Source organism: Oryzias latipes, chromosome 10 (assembly GCF_002234675.1).
Source record: "Oryzias latipes chromosome 10, ASM223467v1".
Classification (NCBI taxonomy): domain Eukaryota; kingdom Metazoa; phylum Chordata; class Actinopteri; order Beloniformes; family Adrianichthyidae; genus Oryzias; species Oryzias latipes.
Window position 1 is genome coordinate 27,001,273 of NC_019868.2, and position 18,754 is coordinate 27,020,026.

The window sequence follows — 18,754 nt, forward strand, 5'->3', positions numbered from 1 at the left end:
TTTCGCTGCACTTTCTAAATCAACAAGTAAAGATGGTTGGCAGCTGTTTTTGCACCTCTGAGAATCAAATCTATGTCAGGGTCTGCAGTTGGTGACCTTAAAAAAAGACAACAGACATCTGCCAAACCCAGCTCCAACAGCAATTTTCAAATAAAATGACCCCCTTTTTTGTCATTTCTTCTTTACAAAACCTCCCATATGAGCTCTTATTTTTATTTTTATGCACGCCACAGAACCTAGTGGGAGATAAACCCATCTGCGTTTGCATTTCTGCTTTTTTTAACTTTATGTGGTTTTTTTTTGTCGTGCGGTTTCAGCTTACACTAAAAGAAAAATGTGTAAGAGGAATAGCAGAAGTATAGGTAAAGTCTTGAAAACCACACCCCCTTCCTTTTCACAGGAAGCCCTGTGTGTGTGAGTCAAAACCTCCAGTACAGCTCAGTTTCACACTAGGAGTGGGACAACAGACTTAAGACACATTTTAGGAGACAAACTGCATGGAAACATAGATCAATTCCTGACACTAAAAGGGATTTTAAAAGAGTGGATGAAGAGGAGGAAACAAGAGTCTCAAGGTTCTGCTTTTGTGAAGCCGAAACCCTCAAAACACAGAGGTGAGAGTTTATGACCCCGGCTGATTCGAATGGAAACATGTTTTGGTTTTCTGTCACTGTGGAGCCTCATTTTCATGGAGGATCTGAGATGTTCCATCGGTGTGAGGAATGTGTGTCATGCTGAGGGTGTGTGTCTTAGTTTCTCCTTCGTGCCTCCATGTGGATTGTGCTTGTTTCTGAGCAACTCACAAGTGGAGGGACCAGGGCCGTCACTGGTTAGACGTCCCGTCAGAGCAGAAAAACCCCAAACCCTGCACTTAAGCGGAAGAACTTTAGACGTTAGGCTAAGGTTAAGGGCTATAGACCACACATGTGTTGTGAAGAGTTTATCACTGACAGCATATGGGAGGAAAAGAGAACTACAAGCTGGTAAGTCAGCGTCAGAGTCAGTAGTCTGTTCACGTTGCAGAGAAAGGCTGGAAGTCCTTATCGGACGGTCCATGCTGGGATTGATAAATGGAGAATCAGTAACAGGGTTCAGGGGTCGGTGCGGAGGAACAAAGTTTACCGGAGAAGCTCCGTTGAGGTTCCGCGTACACAATCTCTTCAAGACCCACCATCAGGACTTTTTATGGTCTGCTTAGGTGCATTTTAAAATGAAGCTCTACATTTTTCTGCTGGGCTGCATTTAGGTAAGTTCCTGCAAAAAACTACATGTTCAATAAAAGAATCAGGCTCATAAATGCTTCATTGGCTTGTAAAGACACATTTGATCCTCTTACCTCCTTGATTCTCAGAGTAAAAGTTGGGTTTATTTGTGTGCAATATTGAATTAAAAGACTCAGAAGTATAGAGATAAAGGATGAGTTTCACTCAGTGCAACTGGTATTAGTGTAAATTCAAAACCAGGCTGTTTGTTTAGACGTAGTGTTAAAAATATACTACTACTACGACTACTGATAATTATGATAGTGAGAATTCACTTCATGACATAACGCCTTTTCAGTCTCTCAGAGCAACTTTCCAAACTGGTTGAAAAAACTGTGACAGTGACTAAGACATGTAGGCAGATTTAGAACACGTGGGCTTTGAGTCAAAGTGAATGTGAAAAGTCCCTCTTATGAATGGCTTTTTGGTTAAACATTTAATGGCTTTAATGAGTTTTGTTTTCAAACAAGCTTTAATTCACAAGTCAAAGGCTAAATCTTTGGGGCGAAAGGCTACGGAAACGAATAAGTCCTTACATTTTTGGTGGTTAGGCTCTAGGTCAAAGTCGTCTTGTGTGCTGGCCAACTCTGGTCCTCAAGAGCCACATCCCTGCCTGATTTCCAGCTTTCTGTTGTTGAGCTGTCTGAAGTGATTCCACATCCTGACTGACTGAACACCTGATTTGAGGTCGTCAGCTTCCAACAGTCCAGGGAGAGCTGGAAAACAGGCAGGGAAGCAGGTTGGCCAACCCTGGCAGACCGAAGGTGAATACATTCCAGAGCTGAGATGCTGCTGGTGGTGGTTTAGTACCATCCCAAAGCATCATTCCAGGTGGAAAACGGGGGCCAGCGAAGCCGTCTGGAATGCGGAGAGTTCAACATCCATGAATTTAAAGGCCAATACAGTGTTCCCTCACTATATCACGTTCCATCTTTTGCTGTCTCAACGTTTGCAGATTTCTTTCTGTGAAATTTTGCGTGCTTTTTAACAGCACACTGTGTACTGATTAATCTCCTCAATGCTGTGTCTGTTATTCAGAGTGCATTCAATTTGCCAGATCTACATAAACATTTGATCGCAATCAGATCCTTGTTTTCATTCTATACTTATTTTTCTGCAAATATTTCGACTTTGAAAAAGTGTGAACATTTTCAGGTCTCTCTGAAGTTTTACAACCTTAAAACTTATATCATGCTTCTAATGCTGCTTATTCGTAGACCGTAACTCCTGCAATAAACAAGAGGACATTGTATATGACTGTGATTGGCTAGGAGGAAAGACGGGCGATTCGCCTATCGGTTCAGAATGAAGACATAAAGATGTACTGACAGAGAAGTAACACCAGCCCCAAGTTCCTGGAAGTGACCTCCTTTTTTCGTTTTGAAATTGCGCCAAAGCCACTGAGGCGGAAAAAAATGTCCTGTTACATGTTGCGTTCATCATACCTTTAAAAAAGACACTCACTTCCTTGATCTTTCTTTCAGTAATCAAATGTGAGCATTCTAACTTTGCATTTTGAACACGTTTGTTCATTTAAAACAGTATTTTCTTGGTTTCATGGCTGGTATCTTTTACTTCCTTTTGTTTTTACATGTTACCCTGCAGAAGTAACCCAAAGGCTGATCAGTCAAGGCTGAAAAAAATAGAATAATTCCTGACCTAAAAACAATAAGTTCTGTGTTTATTCTTACAGAGCCTGTCTCCCTTATTAGTGCTTAACTGATAAAATTGTGGTTATAATGAAAGAATAGGGCAAAAGGTTGGAATTGAGACCATTTGTGCTGTATAAGTTGAGGAATTCCTAACCCAACTCGGACACCCAGCAGTTGTCAAACTGGCCCTGGTCTGTAAGACGACCCAACAAACTAAAGAAAAGCTTCTTCTCCTTTGCACGCATTTCGCCTAATCAAACGTCAGCCCCTGTCAACTCCTACAAGGAAAGATGAAACTTTAAATGAAGAAGATAAAGAAGACTTAATTCTTTACATTCTTTTAACATATTTCATGGTGATGGAAACTCAAACCAGCTGTGCAGTCCAGCTGTGGAGCATGCGGGTTAAGCACACGTAGCGGTAGTTATTACTCCTTCATTGCTCACGTTTTGCACAAATCTTTGAGAACTTTGCAAAAATCGTGGGGCAAAGGTAAAGCGGTCAATCTCTGGAGGATCACGGGTTTGGTTCCCGCTTTGCCTGCTTATGCACATTGCTCCTGGTGGTTGTAGGTTGCAGCCGGTGTCAGACAGCTGCGCTACCATCAGTGTGTGCATGGGGGATTGTGACTGTAACGCGCTTTGGGCCTTCATCAAGGTAGAAGCACATGTTCTGCAACTCATGTTCACTAAATGCCAGAACAGTAAGTTTTCAGTCTAAACTGAAGCGCGCAAACATCCCAAACAGGTCGCACTCTGCCATTGGTTACTGATTTCAGAGCCATGAAAAATCATTTTCTATGCATTAGCCAGATAAAAAGGTTAAAAAAAGTCCTAAAGCTAATGAATGAGTGTTGTGAACCACCTTTCTCTATGCTTTTGGCACTCCCCTTTCAGTGATCCTAATCAGAAAAAGCAAAAGAGGTATACTGTTACAGGCATGATATGTAAAACATTCAGATGTTTTTTTAAACATCCCAATTTCCTGTTTGCACGCTTGAAAAATATCATTGCACAGTGATGGCTTGTAGTGAGCTCTAGGTAGAAAAAAGGGACTTCTAAGGATGACTAATTCCAGCTCTTTGCTGCTTGAACGCCCACTGATGTTTACAGTTGTGGGTGAAGCAGAGTTTCCATCAGATTTTAAACACCAGTATCTGTAGAAGATTTATTGTGTAGGACATACCAAGAGTCGCAAGCTGCTCTGTGAGTTTCCTGTTTTAGAAAGTCTCCATACAGTACGCTTACTGAGATATAATGCTTCTTTGGCATTGTTGACATGGTCCAATTTGCCTAATGGGACCATCAAGGCTAGTTTCACCCACGGTTGTTGGCAATGTGAGAGAATACAGCCATGTGTGGCAAACAGGGAAACAATGTGATCAGTGTTACACAGCAGGTAAGTGTCTTTTATTAAAACATGATGTGTATCTGCCCATGCAACAAGCAAATGATGTGGATGCTCATGTGGAGCTATCCAAGTTTCCCCTATCCCAGCATGCACCTGGGAAGAGGTTGATCCAGTTTGTTCTGGGCAGAAGAGCAGCTGTGTTTCCTCTTCAGCATTTAAACGAGGAAGCTCAGGCAGAGAGGAAACAGGTTCCTGCACATAGTTGTGATCATTCTCCTGAGATGCACGTTATTTTCTTTCTGCAGAGCCTAAACCCTGACCGCTTGTCAGTGCGAAACAACCGCCTGCACCTCCAAAAGACTACCCAGAGAGACAGCAGGATGAACCCCTCCTCGCCATGATGGACAGCGCAGAAGCTCCTACCTGAACGCCAGCGAGCTTCAAACAACTTCCTCTTCTACTTCTTTTCTGCGAATTGGCTAGAGAACCTTTCGACATTTGAAGTTCTTGGCTTAAGATGAATGAAACCTGCGATGATTCGAGTTTGAAGGATTACCAGCACAAAGTGTATGCAGTGGTCTACAGCGTGATCTTAGCGCCCGGTCTGATCTTCAACATCCTGGCACTCTGGGTGTTCAAGATCTACATCAAGGAGACCAAGAAGGCTGTTTTGTTCATGATGAACCTGGCTTTGTCTGACCTGCTGCAGGTACTTCAACAATCTCCACAAGACTTTTGTTTTTTCTGCCATCTTCTATAATCAGTACAAGAAGAAAAATGTTAGTCAGAAATGAGATGGAGAAAAATGCAGTTCATTTTATTAACTCAGGAAATTATTTTTAAAAGATCGTGTTATCTGTAGCAAACCCAGAAATGTTGTGAGAAAAGGTTGAAAAAATGTTATAAATATGATTCATCTGTCTGAAGCATGGAAGTGGAGCTGTCATGCTATGGGCTTGCAGTTAGAGTTTTTAAAGGCAACTGTTTTAACTTCCATCAAATACCAGCAATGTTGGGGAAGTTTTTAAAACATCCCCAAAATAGCAATTACTCATAATGAAGTATTTTAGTCCTGCCTAAGTATAGTTTGACTTTCCCAACGTAAAAACTTGAATTGAAAGTTGGAGGTTTTCCATTAATCTAACAGTTTTCTTACATGATAATGCAATTTTTTTTAAATCTTTTTTTTTTACGGTGGGCAAAAAATAAATCATAAAAACCAGACATTTATATTGCTATCAATATGAGAGCAAGGGGCTGAAGGAGACAGGAGAAGAGCTAAGGTTCTAGGCCACTCAGTAATTGAAGAATAAATCTAGAAAAGAAGAGGCATGTTTCAGTTTGCACTTTGGTTCTGGACGATGCACTTTCTCAACTTAGCAGAGATAATAGTAGAAAGCCTCGCTGGCAGCAGCATAAAATGCATAACAAGACCAGCCATAAAGCTATAAAACAAAGGAGCCCTTTTTCAAGGTGATAAAGAATAATGAAACGGCTTTGACTTAAAAGAAAAAGTCTCAGATAAAAGAAGATTTGAATGCTCCTGAAGTGCTCTTACATAAGCAAAAAGTGGCACAAACTCTTTTATATAGTATAGTAAATAATACCATAATACTAGTAAAACAGAGTTCATAAACCTCTCTTTGCTCTTAGTAAAATGTAAATAATCATAGCCTACCTTTGGCTACGTATCAATGTAATGTTTACATCAGTGATAGAAAAAGCTGAGTGTCATCAGCATAGCAGTGAAACTTGATCACGTTTCCTTTACTGGCAACATGTGCAGGAAGAACAAAATGGGACCAGGAAAAGAGGCTTGTGGAATGCCAAAGTTAACTGATGAAGAAGAGAAAAAGAGCGGAGATACTGAACATTAAACACATGTTTTAAAGTTGTGAGACTGATTTTTTTCCTCCAAAACTCTCAAGATAGTAAAATACTCAAAGTTGTATGTGATATTTGCAGCCTTTCAGAATTACAAGGGAAACATTTTTAAACAAAAACCTACATTGATAAATGGAGCAAAGCATTTTTGCCTTTTTTTTGGGGGGGGGAGTCTACAACACCCCCCACAACACAACAAAACATGTATAAATGATACACAAAAGCCATTTAAGATCATCTTAAACATGTCCAATTATGCTGATTAACCTGTGGTTTTTCTTGTTTGAACATCTTAATGAGACACTTGTGCACCTCTCCCCAGGTTCTATCCTTGCCTCTACGGATCTACTACTACCTGAACAGGACCTGGCCTTTTGGACATTTTCTCTGCATGGCCTGTTTCTATGTCAAGTACGTCAACATGTACGCGTCCATCTTCTTCCTGACGTGCATCAGCGTTCGCCGCTGCCAGCTGATCAAATGCCCACTGATTTATAACTCATCCAAGAAGAAGGGAGATCTTCTCGTTTGTGGACTTGGCTGGTTGGTCATCTCACTTTTCTGCCTGGCTTTCCCTTTGCTGAGGTACCCCAGCTCGGATTCTGGCAGCAATCAGTCCATGAGTTGCTTTTCAGAGCTTCCCATGAAGAACATCAGTGCCCCGACAGTTGGGGTTCTACTAGTCCTGGCAGAATTAGGGGGTTTTATTATCCCTTTGATTGTGGTGCTGGTTTGTGCATGTTACACTGCCGGGAGCCTCCGGGAGACGACAGCGGAAGCGATTCGTGACAAAGGGGAAAAGAAAAGGGCCTTAAGAATGGTGCTGAGCTGTACCATTGTTTTCTTGGTGTGCTTTGCCCCTTATCACGTGACCTTGCCCCTCGATTTCCTGGCCAAATCCAACAGCCTGGGCAACTGCTCTGTCATGAACTTCATTAAGCGTTGTCACACACTGACCCTCTGCCTGGCCAGCTTGAACTGTAGCCTGGATCCACTCATGTACTATTTCACCACTTATGAATTCTGGAGACGACTAAGGACTACTAACGTTTCAGAGAGCAATACTTTACACCGGCAAACGTCCTGCATAAGTGGAGGAGATTTTGAAAGTATAAATGTAGATCTTCTGTTATCCCCAATGCAGACAGTGACTCCCTCACCCTGAGAAGAGGGATACAAATTTACCAAAGTATGTGAAAATCTGTAGATTAGTTTGTGTTGTGACATGTTATTTTTGTCATTAAAAACCTGTTTTTCTATCTTTTTTTTGCACCATTGTCCTATTAAACGAGAATTTAACAAACCAGTCATGATCACAGAGTACACAAAAAGTAGAACATTTTTGTATTCTCATCTTATCCGTTGGATAGCTTGTTCGAAATTCTGATTAACTGTCAGACAAATAAACCACTCAATTGCCAATTGGTCTCCTGTATTTAAATACATATTTACAACCAGAACAAGCTTTAAACAAGATTTAAAACTCTAAAGATTTAAACCTATAAACTCAGCTCTTCAATCAATCCTAACGTGTGTTTCTTGTCAATAGGCCACTAAATAAAATAGTAAAATGAAGGTCTATGGTCACCAGAACAGAGAGGAAAAGGGTTGCTGGATAGGCTCCAGCAACCCTTTTCCTCTGAAAGGGATTCAGTCAGAAAAGTGTATAGATTGGTGTAGGATTTTGGTCAGAAACCTAATATTTTACGACGCAGTCATGCAAAAGGTAATTTTTAAATTTCTTTATTTAATACGCAAAGCGAACAATTACAACATAATCGACAGTAGGACAACTCACTTTAGTTCTTCGTAGACACTCCCTTTGCAGTTTTCAATTCAGAAAATCCTTTCAGCTTTGAACTGATGAGCTTCGTCAACTTGTTTTTAATTCTCTTCAAACCGCAAAGCTTCTTTTTTGAAGGCCCAGATCAACAGGGGCAAGAATCTGTTGATTCTTTTCTCTCTTTCTTTGAATTGTACTATAATTCTCTTAACAGTGGAATTTGAAGATCTTCTGCAATTTTTCACTAAGACCAGACTCATTACCCAACAACGTGACCTTTGAAAATCTGATATTCAGCTGAATTACCTGAGCGTGGAATAGTTGCTTTTCACAAATTAACCTGAAATCAAAATCATGAGTTCTATCTATCCATCTTCTTCCACTCATCCAGGACCAGGTCAGAGAGGCAGCAGTCTAAGCAAAGATACCCAGACTTCCCTCGCCCCGGCCACTTCCTCCAGCTCCTCCAGGGGGACCCGGAGAAGTTCCTAGGTCAGCTGAGAGACGTAGTCTGTCCAGCGTGTCCTGGGTCTTAACGGGGCCTCCGCCCAGCGGGACATGCCTGGAATACCTCCACAGGGAGGCATCCAAGAGGCATCCAGGCTAAGCCACCTCAACTGGCTCCTCTGGATGTTCTAATCTGAGCTCTCTGCTGATGACTGAGCTTCTCGCCGTATCTCTAAGGGAGCGCCCAGCCACCCTACGGAGGAAGCTCATCTCGGTCGCTTGTATGCGGGACCTGGTTCTTTCGGTCATGACCCGGAGCTCATGTACATAAGTGAGAATTGTAACGCAGATCGACTGGTAAAGTGAGAGCTTTGCTTTCTGGCTAAGCTCTCTCTTCACCACGACGGACCGATACAGCGACCGCAAAACTACGGACGCTGCCCCGATCCGCCTGTCAATCTCACGCTCTGGTCTTCCCTCCCTTCCCTCATTTAAACTCCTCCACCTGGGACAAGGACACTCCACCCACAGAGAGATGGCAAACTACCTTTCTCCGGTTTAGACCCATGGCCTCAGATTTAACAGTGCCGGCCCTCGTCATCTCTCTGCTCCGCTACATTCTGGTGCGTCCACCTGCAGACAGATAGATCCATGTACAGCTGGATAGCCCCAATTCTGCTCGCTATTTTAGCTGCACTTGTAATGTTAGGTTGGGGGTATGAGGGGCTGTAAGCTTACTGTAAAGAGTGTAAACAGAGAGCTCTCAGTACTCATGACTAGAGGTGAATTTCTAATGAACTACTGCAGCTCTACAGAAATGTCATAGAAAACAGGTGTTTTGATTTTCGCTAAAGACAGCATAACCATAGTTAAAAGACCACAGGGAACACTTTAAAATACCAAAAAGGAGCATCGGAGTGGGTCTTTCAATGAAAAACATCAGTTTGTTGCAAAAAAGAAGCCAAAAAGAGGTTTATAGTTATTTTCTGTGGTTTTTGTTTTTTCCCTGGAACAGCTTTTAGAGAAAGAAAAAGTGTATTTTAATGCACGACAAAGACAAACAAGGCAACGCTTTCGGTAGGTAAAGAAAAGAAACTTTATTCAACAACCAGGTTCAGCTCGGTTTAGTAGTGTACACACATTTCATTCAAATCTTGAAGCGTTCTTTTACAAAAGTAGTCCAAAGCCAACTTTAACTTCTCACTGATTGTCTCCCAGAACCAACTAAAATGACTCAAGTTATTCAACACAAGGTTTTTTTCTTTTTCTAATTTAATAACATTTTTATTGCTCACACTTTTATTAAATTGTATCTATCAATTATTTTTCTGCAAAGCACTTTGAATTGCTTTACAAACAAACCGACGTAAAAGTTAATCACTTCAAACAAATCCAAGCAGCTAAGCTGTTCTGGTAAAACTAAAACAAAAATTCTTACAGCAGTCTCCAAGAACAATAAATCAGGAACTCTCAAATTTTAAAATCAGACTTCAAATTAGAAAAATGATGCTTTCGGCTTGTGAAATTTCCCTTTTTCCTCATCCGGTCTTCAAACTGGAATCTTTCGGTTTCAGTGTGCAATTTCTTTCATTTTTCAAACACAATACCTGCATGTCGACGGTGCCAGAGTGCTTACGATTGGTTACGCTAATACACAACACAAACAGAAGAGGTCTGGGGTAATAGAAGTATCTACAGAACCGGTCGTGTGCATCTCGGATCGTCGATAAAAAGGAATGAAAAGGACTCCTACGTGTGTAATGTACTTGCGCTTGCCCGGAAACATCAATGCTATTACTCCTATAGTAGTATATACGGACACATCTGTTTTTAGGTTACTGGCATGAGTAGGATCACACAAGACATGTCTGACATGAAGGATTTCACTTTTCAGCAGAACGACTAACAATTCCAATCATAAGGTGTTAGAACACAGTAACAGCAATAAAATGTGTTTGCAGAAAGCTACAGCAACAAAACCATCGTCAACGGAAACTCAACTTGGGTTAATTGCAACACATAAGCTAGAGAATATTGAGCAAAACAGCTAAGACGTCTGCATGTTTGGGGCAGAGGAGAGGCTTATAGGTTCAAATGCGGGAACTTAAATCGACTCGACACTAGCTGAAAAAGCAAGAGGCAAACACCGGAGTTTTTGTACAAAAGTAGCTCTCTTCTGCAGTCGGTTTCATCACCTCCCACCAACTCTTTTCCGTTCCCTCTGTGACTCACACTCTGCCGCTCAACCACCCTTTTTTGCTTGTGCTTTCCCATCAGGCCTTGCAGATCCGGGTCTCCGTCACAAACTTGTTCTCAAAGTGATGGATGGTGAAGCAGTCCTCGGCCGAACGCTTCTCGATGCCTCCGCCTAGAAATACACACAATGTTGTTTTTTTCTCTACGTTAATTGTCGGCCTAGACTTTGATTGTGACTTTTTATGGAAAAAAAAAGATTTGTGTGTAACTTTGGATTTGTGTGTGCCTAACTCTTGATTGCTAACTTGTGTCTGCCTGTGTGTGTGTGTGTGTGTAATTTTGGATTTGTGTGTGTGTCTTTAGATTGGTAACTTGTGTCTGCCTGTGTGTGTGTAATATTGGATTTGTGTGTAACTTTTGATTGGTAACTTGTGTCTGCCTGTGTGTGTGTAACATTGGATGTGCGTAACTCTTGATTTTTAACTGATACATTTTGTGTGTAACTGTGTTCACTTGTAAAAACAGTTTCTTGTGTGTGTGTGTGTATATGAGGCGATTGCTGCGTACCATTTAAAGATCTGCATGAGTAGGAGTCGTTTTGAATTCGTAGTAAGTTTTAAGCTGCTGTAATTTTAAGTTGTGCGTGTGTAAATTGTATTTTTTTAAGTATTTTCAGGCGATCACATTGGGGGTGGGTCCATCCCCTTTTCCCGTCAATGTCCGGCCTTGCACATTATGTTCGTGTTTCTACATCACTGCTTCATGAAAAGCTGCTCGTCCGCTGAGCGCAGAAGTAACATTAAAGACACAAAAGCTGCGACACATTCATTGCGTGACTCGCCCGAACCTGGCAGGCTGGAACGGCGTTGCATCCTGTAGGTTTCCTTTCCGTCACACAGTCGGCGAATGTAGAAGCCCAGAGGCTTGACGTCGTCGATGCGCTCAGTCACCACCAGGTCCTCGTGCACCAGATAGCTGCGGTACGAGTCGGACTGAAGGCCGAAACAAAACGAAATCTGTATTACATCTAAACATGACCATAATGATTCTAAACAACTAGTTGCTTTATGCTGCTTCATATTTTTACCCCCCCCCCCCCCCCTTCACTGACATCCATCTCTCTCTTCTTCCCTCCTTTCCTTTTCTCCAACAAAAAACTGTTACAAATATGATTAAGATGAATAAAGTTTAGGCTAAATTACAAAAGGGGTTTATTCAAATATACCTCTGGTTTGTCAGAAGATCCATAAACCCCTGTTGTAACAGTAAAATATGTCCAACACAAGAGGCCTTCAGCTCTCATCTGTTTGCTCAGCTGTTGGACAGGACAGGTTAAAAAACAGCAGTAGGGCGGTCGACCTCAAAAGGTTGCAGGTTTGATTCCCGCCCTTGCGTGGAAGTGTCCTTGGGCAAGACGCTGAGCCCCACCTTGCCTCTGGTGGAAGGTTGGCACCAGTGTTTGGCAGATCACATAAAAAAATGTGCTTTTTTTATGTTGGGGCAAAAAAAAAACGCCTCTAGGGAAGAGAGCATGTCCACTCATGCCTTATTGGTGATTGGAGATGGAAAAATTATGTTTTAATTCTGCCAAAGCACGCAAGTTTCACCACAGAGAAAGGCGTACTAATATTTACTCTATTTTTCTTATTAATGAAATATTTTGTGATAGCGACTGAAGCTTTTCACCTCACTTTTTTTATCTTTGTGAAATGAGAAAATGTTATCAGTGAAACCTTTTATTTTGAAAATAACTTTTTGGTGGAGGGAAATACACAGCAGGAAACCAAAAAGAAAGGCCTCACCATCAGCTGCGAGAAGAGGTCAATGAGGTCCTGAGGGGGGAGCACCACCGAGGTGTTGAGGGGGATCACGAAGCAGGTCCTCAGAGTCAGGTCCAGGTACGCCGTCAGCTTCTGCTCACAGAGATCAAAGGCGTCAAGGCCCCGCCTCCTCCTGAGAACCGAATACTGCCCAACTTTACCCTGTGGAAGTCATGCAGGATGTACGCGGGGTCTCCTGGCCTAAAGCGAGGCGGGGGCACGCTGATGACCGCCATGTTGTCGGAGATTTCCACCTCCTCCTCCACCCGTGGCAGGTAGTACGGCTGGCTCTCCTCGGGGGTTAACACGTCGCTGAACTGCATGGCGCCGTGGTACAGCCTCTGATGGGAGAGCGAGATGCAACAACAGGAAGTGAAAACACAACTTGAACTAAATCACCAAAAAGAAAAACAGAACTTTCGGAACCCGAGACTGCCAGGTTAAACCGTTTTAGTTGAAAAAGTCAGACAATATTTTTTCCAGAGACGGGAGGAAGAGGAGGCCGATACTTTTTTAAGCTTCCGGTGTCTTGAATATTTATCTTTCAAATTAAAATGCTAATAGATGAAATTTAGTTTGAGAAAGGTAATGTGTAGATATTTCATAGATGATGAAGATTCAATGAAACAAAGTTGTTTCTTATTTGTACAAATGTAATAAAAGGCAAGATTTCAGCTCGTTTTCCATGAACACGGATATCTCAATTCAAGCATTTCTCTTTGACAGAGGAGTATTTTCTGCCTAATTTAGCTTTGCTGTAGGAAAAATCTTAAATGTCCCTTTTACACGTTTCCATGACTCAGCAATTTTATTTGATTCAATTGTAGCAATGAATTCATATTTTAAAGAAAAACTCCTGGTTTTGTCTGTTAAATGCAGCTTTTCTTTTTTCTGTGAAGTTGGTAGGCTCTTTTGTTTCCTCACTGGCTCTTTTCTCCCCGAAGAAACTTTCAAAATTCTTTTTTTTTTTATTTAAATTTGTTACCTTGGGGCTTTTATTTTGGTAGTTGGAGCAGCCGCTTTAAACAAGGTAGTAAGGAGACGAGGCAAAAAACTACCGCTAGATGTACATGGTGGACAGAATATGTTAGTTTTTCAAAATAAAACTTCCTTCAATTAAAAAACAAAAAACATAAATATTGTAAGTTACAGAATGTTTTTTTGGTCAAGTAAAAATAATCCTACTTTTATGTTGCACAAAACAGATAAAAATAACAGTTTTTCTGCCCAAAATTCAGCTTCTAGCCACAGAGGTTCAACACAAAGCAGCTCTCAAGCTGCTCCTGGTTGGATGCAGAAATGTCCAACACTATGCAAAGTTTTCAAAATACATTTAAAAACTTTGAGGCATCAGTTTCGCATCAGAGATAAGGGTTTGTTCTCCAGATCACAGGCAAAACCAATCCAACAAAGACACAGTTTTCATGATTTTAGAATTTGCATGGAAGCCATCCATCCGCACAGGTGTTTACCATCAGCTCCACCTGCTGAACAGACGGTTATTAAGCAGAATAGTGACTTGCTTCTCTTACATAAACCTCGTTCTGATCGCCTGCTCTCACGAGAACCCTTTAATTAAAGTGGTTGCTAGGCAACAAATGTTCTGCTGTCCTGTTAATGGCCTTCAGAGGAGGCCTTGTTTTTTTTTTTTTTATTCCCCTTATGGCAATTCTTTTTAATAAAATAGTTCTCCATGGTGTTTTAATTATGATTATGAGGTTTTGAACCAAAATCCCACAACCTAAATGTCCTTAAAAAAAAGAAATATTTAATGTTTATCTGAAGCCTCTGGTTGTTGGTGCTGAGTTCAGAGGCCCCGCCCTCAACCCCCCCCCCTTTCGGCAAGCTGCTTCATGCATGAGTGAAGAGCTTAACACAGGGGGGGGGGCACAAACGACACCGACTGACAGTCTCTATTCTCAAAAGTTTATGTTAAAGAATAAAGAAACGGGGAAAAGTGACCTATTTTTGGTTCCAAATCCACACTTATTGGACAATGTGTCAAGTCTTACATTTTCTTCAAAATGCACGGAGCGCCCTATGCTGCGGTGCGCCTAATGGGTTTTTGCGTGACTTCGGTAAAGAGTGGAGGAAGCTGGAAAACAAACCACGACAAGTCAAGAAGACCCGCGCGGCTGAGTTTCCGCGGAAACAAGGCGAGGCGCCCCGAGTTGGAAGACCGACTCGACATCTCACAGCCGCTGTCGTTCCAGGAGGCTTGACGAAGGAGCTCCAACCGCTGGACATCGGTGTGAACAGGGCGTCCAAAGTTAGGTTGGGAACGGCGTGGGAGCGGTGGATGACGCATGGCGAACACTGTTTTACTAAGACTGGGAGGCGGCGCCGGGCGAGTTACGCCACAGTCTGTGAATGGACTGTAAGACGCTTGGGGGGGCATGAGGAGCCGCACGGCAACAAGATAGTCTCTGACGATGACGAAAGGGAAAAACCTGCCGTGTTTGAAAGAAATTTAGCCCAGCTGTTCATTTCAGATGAGGACTTTGATGGATTTTTGGATGCTGACTGAAAAAATAAAGAACCAAGTTTTGCTCCTGCTGCCTTTTTATTTTTTTTTATTTTTTTTAAACACACGTGCATGCATGTTTCACCGGTTTGTGTTAACATGCCCCCATCTTAAAACCCAGTGTGCCTTTTGTATGCGTTAAATACAGAAAAAGCCCTCATAAACCCTATAATCCAGTGTGCCCTATGGCGTCCTGAACATACGGTAGATCGCACTGACCCAGAAGAAGGGTTAAATTTAGGATTTCAGGTAACGGTTAACGCCATCCGCCAGCAGAGGCAGCCAGTTTCAATGTTATATCAATGCTACAAACGCGATCTGAGGTCCTCCGGCGCAATTCTCTAAACCAGGGTGTGCCCGCCTTTGCCCAAAAGCAGCTGCTTTTGGGCAAAGGCGGGCACACCCTGGACAGTCTGGCACAGGACTGATGGAGCTGGAGTGATCCCGATATGTCGGCTTCCGGGAGGCGAGCTGGCGAACCAAACACTGACCCGCTGGTCCCCTGACTCTATTCTTGTTTTTATTTTTACCGTCGCTGGTTAATGCAGGACAGCAAGCCTTCAAATGAAGTCAGAGAGAGAGAGAACACAAATGTTGGAACTTTATTTTTTGAATATAAATTTTTAATTTTAAAAATAAAATCCATTCTTGGACGCACTTAAATGTGGGCAGATCACATGCGCTCCTGGGCCGCTGTGACATCACAACGGCTTATTAATTTAGTTTGATTGACAGGAGATAAGGAGAAATACTCAGAAATGCAAAAACGAAATGACTTTTTTATTACATTAAATTAAAAAATTGCCATGTCAAAAACTCAAAACAAAATCCAGATTTTCATCAGAGGGGGACTTTAAAGATAATCTGTCCCAAAAATAAAAACAACGGATTGAGATGCAGGGATGCTTCCTGATGTTACATAACCCTCCACTTCCTCCTGAGACTGCAGTTTTTTCCCTTAATAATTAGTTTCACTTTATTTAAAAGTAGCAGGACAGTTTTTTTTTACTGTTTTCTATGAGTCTGATGACAGATAATCTGGATGGAGACTATCTGATTTTTTCATTTTTAGGGAGGTGTCTATGCGCAGCACTTCCGGCGGATATTCCTCCCACAACAGCGCCGATTTGACCTGCGCGCGCGCGGCAGCGACGAGTCTCTCTTCTAACAAAAATTGCTTTCTCGGTAAGTTGCGTAAAGTCGGGCAAATCTGGTAAAAACATAGTCGATATACTTGTCTTTGACCTGTTTCTCTCTTTTTTTTTTAATCCGTGCATATAACTAACTAACTAAGTTATAACTAACTCACAAAACCGCTTGCAAAAAATTTAACGTGATTAGGTAGTTGTCTAATTATTTAAAGGGCTCAAAATACTCTTTCGTAATTCTGTTATTATCTATAATCATCATGTAAAATCAGCTCGAAATGACTTTTAAGACTTATTTTTATGAATCAATAACAGTTAAATGTTATTTGATCATCGGACTACTGAGAATTATGGGGCACATGTAACTGAGTATATGCTTATTGGACGTTGTATTCTTATGTATTTGTTTTTCATAAAATTAAAAAGAATCAAGAACTTTAACAAATATTTAATTGTATTTTACCCATTATCTTTACATTTCTTCAGACTGTAAACACTATTTATTTAGTTTTTACTCAATTTTTCATGTGTCACGTTTGATTTCTGTTTAAATTGGATCTGCCACTTGGTTATTCATATTTTATATTTATATATATATATCTATTCCTCTTGATTCAAGATACTGTGATCCTCACTGAACTTGATTTAGGTCAAGCTGAAGCTTTACTGAGCCCCGAAACATCTGTTTAATTCTGTCTCGATTCTGGTCATAAGTCATGTTTATTTGATCATATGGAAATAAATATAGATTTTCCTGTAGTTCTTTTCACTAGCTTTGTAATGATGCCTTTCTTTCCTGAATCGGACAAAGAATAAGAAGGTTATGATGTCCTTGTTTTGGGTCTCAGAAATTGTACAACTTTGCTTTTTATTTGTGGAAGAAGAATCTGACAGAAATTTATGACTAAAAGTGGCCCAACTTTCTCATTCTTTGAGCTATCTGGATGATCTTTATGTAATTGGAAAGCTCTTTAAGCCCTTTCCAATGACATAAGGGTTTGAAATTTTAGGTACGTCCCCATTTCTTCTCTGCTGACATGCAGATGAGTTGGAAATAGAAAATGAGTTTGAAATTTACCTTTGGGGTGAAATACCGGTACAGACATGCCGCCCCCACGATGAGCCCACTCAGGATGAAGGCTATGCCCAGCAGGGTGAGCAGGCAGCGACCCGTTGATCCCTCTGCAACCACGGGGACAGAGGCCGCTTCAGGATCCTGAACGCAACACAACAGATGGGGGACACCAGGAATGTCGGTGGTGCAAATAACGTGCAGCCTCGTTTGAGTGATGTGCAGATCAGCTGTGCGGCCAAACAAAACGTCTGCAGGAATTGTGCAAATCCCACGGCCCGAGCAGGATGCACTCAGACTCAGAGCGTCCGGCGCGGGCCTGCTGCTTACGGTCACGCGCGGGCCCCCGTGTCAGCTCACCTTGGCAGCGGCCGCAGCCTCTTTGCTGAGCGGCTTGTGCGCCAGAGCCGAGTTGAAGGCGATCTTCACCATGATGCTGCCGCGCGGACGGAGGCTCGGGTTTCTGCGACGCGGGGCGTGCTGTTCGGCGATGCAGCCGCGGGTTGAGGTTCTCTGCTGTCTTCCTCTGCGGCTCAGCTGTGTGACGCACTTTGCTTCCACCGCTCTGCCGAGCGCTTCCGGTGGGGAGGGGGAGGGGGGGTGGGAAATGCATTGATGACGCGTCAGACGTCCTCGCGCTCTTGCAACGGGATCTGCTGGGGGGAATGTAAGACATTTTTAAAGTCCGACTTTCCAAGCGCATCCAGATGTTTTTGAATAACGGTTAACGGAAAACAACAAGGTTTTTTGCGCCCCGAGGTTCTTCTCACTCAATGCGGCAACTCTGTCGCCATCTAGTGGCCACTCATTGAAACTACATATATTATGATTACATCTAAATATGAATTGTTATCGCATTTTATGTTATAGTTGTATAATATTGTATTATAATAGGGGTGTAGCAATCAATTAATTATTCATTTAATCTATTTCTATTCATACAATCCAACCAGATCAATCTGCCTGAGGCAAGCTCCTAATCCAATTGACCTATGCCATTATACATTGTTTCAAAATGAGATAAATCTATTTTAGTTTATTTTACTATGAAGTATCATCACACACGTGACAGCAGCAAAAAAAACGATCCACCATCATTACAGTCCAGTGTGTGTCTGGATTGAACATAAAGGTGAATGAATTAGCCGTTAATTCTTGTTTACTTGTTTGTACAAATTAAATCTATACTTGATTGCCTTTCTAGAATTACAAGGAATCTGGAAAACTTGACTGTTCAGTGCCAGATATTTATGTCTGAGTCACACTGGTTGATGTTTTGGCTATATAGCCCAATATTAAAACAAAGTTGTCACAACGGGCTTCACTAATTGTACAAAACATAAAATCAGTTATAAAAATATAATAGCTGGTTGCTAAACTAAACTAAACTGGGCGTCCCTGCCCTCAGACCCTCCTCAATGAGGCAAAACCCATAAGAAAAAACAAAGAAGAAACGTCAGATACGTCCACATAAAGGAGGGATCCTCTCCCAGGACGGACAAGTGATGTACCAGAACTGTTAAAGAAGAATTAGCTTATCGAACTGTACAACTCTCCCCCGTGAACCGCCACCTTAACGTGGTGGGGGAGTTTGAGAGCTCGGGTGATCCCAGGAG

At 41.9% G+C, this 18,754-nt stretch overlaps 2 protein-coding genes across 3 annotated transcripts; one reads left to right on the forward strand and one right to left on the reverse strand.

Annotated features, from left to right (window-relative positions):
* Positions 1–427: 427 nt before the first annotated feature.
* On the forward strand, positions 428–7,570 carry LOC110015816 (probable G-protein coupled receptor 174). 2 transcript variants are annotated; one of them, XM_020706859.2, is made up of 3 exons: positions 428–614; positions 4,570–4,973; positions 6,471–7,570. In XM_020706859.2, exons 2-3 carry the CDS (start codon positions 4,782–4,784, stop codon positions 7,311–7,313), a joined length of 1,035 nt encoding a protein of 344 aa, XP_020562518.2. In that variant the 5' UTR covers positions 428–614; positions 4,570–4,781; the 3' UTR covers positions 7,314–7,570. The 2 variants fall into 2 exon arrangements, with proteins under 2 accessions (XP_020562518.2, XP_023815143.1); XM_023959375.1 differs by lacking the exon at positions 428–614 and adding an exon at positions 829–1,246.
* A 1,880-nt stretch (positions 7,571–9,450) lies between these two features.
* On the reverse strand, positions 9,451–17,721 carry LOC101166640 (integral membrane protein 2A). The gene is made up of 6 exons (XM_004073586.4): positions 17,499–17,721; positions 17,145–17,282; positions 12,556–12,735; positions 12,377–12,487; positions 11,422–11,566; positions 9,451–10,746 (listed from the first exon to the last, which is right to left on the reverse strand). The coding sequence occupies exons 1-6, from the start codon at positions 17,568–17,570 to the stop codon at positions 10,652–10,654; spliced, it is 741 nt and encodes a 246-aa protein (XP_004073634.1). The 5' UTR covers positions 17,571–17,721; the 3' UTR covers positions 9,451–10,651.
* Positions 17,722–18,754: the final 1,033 nt, after the last annotated feature.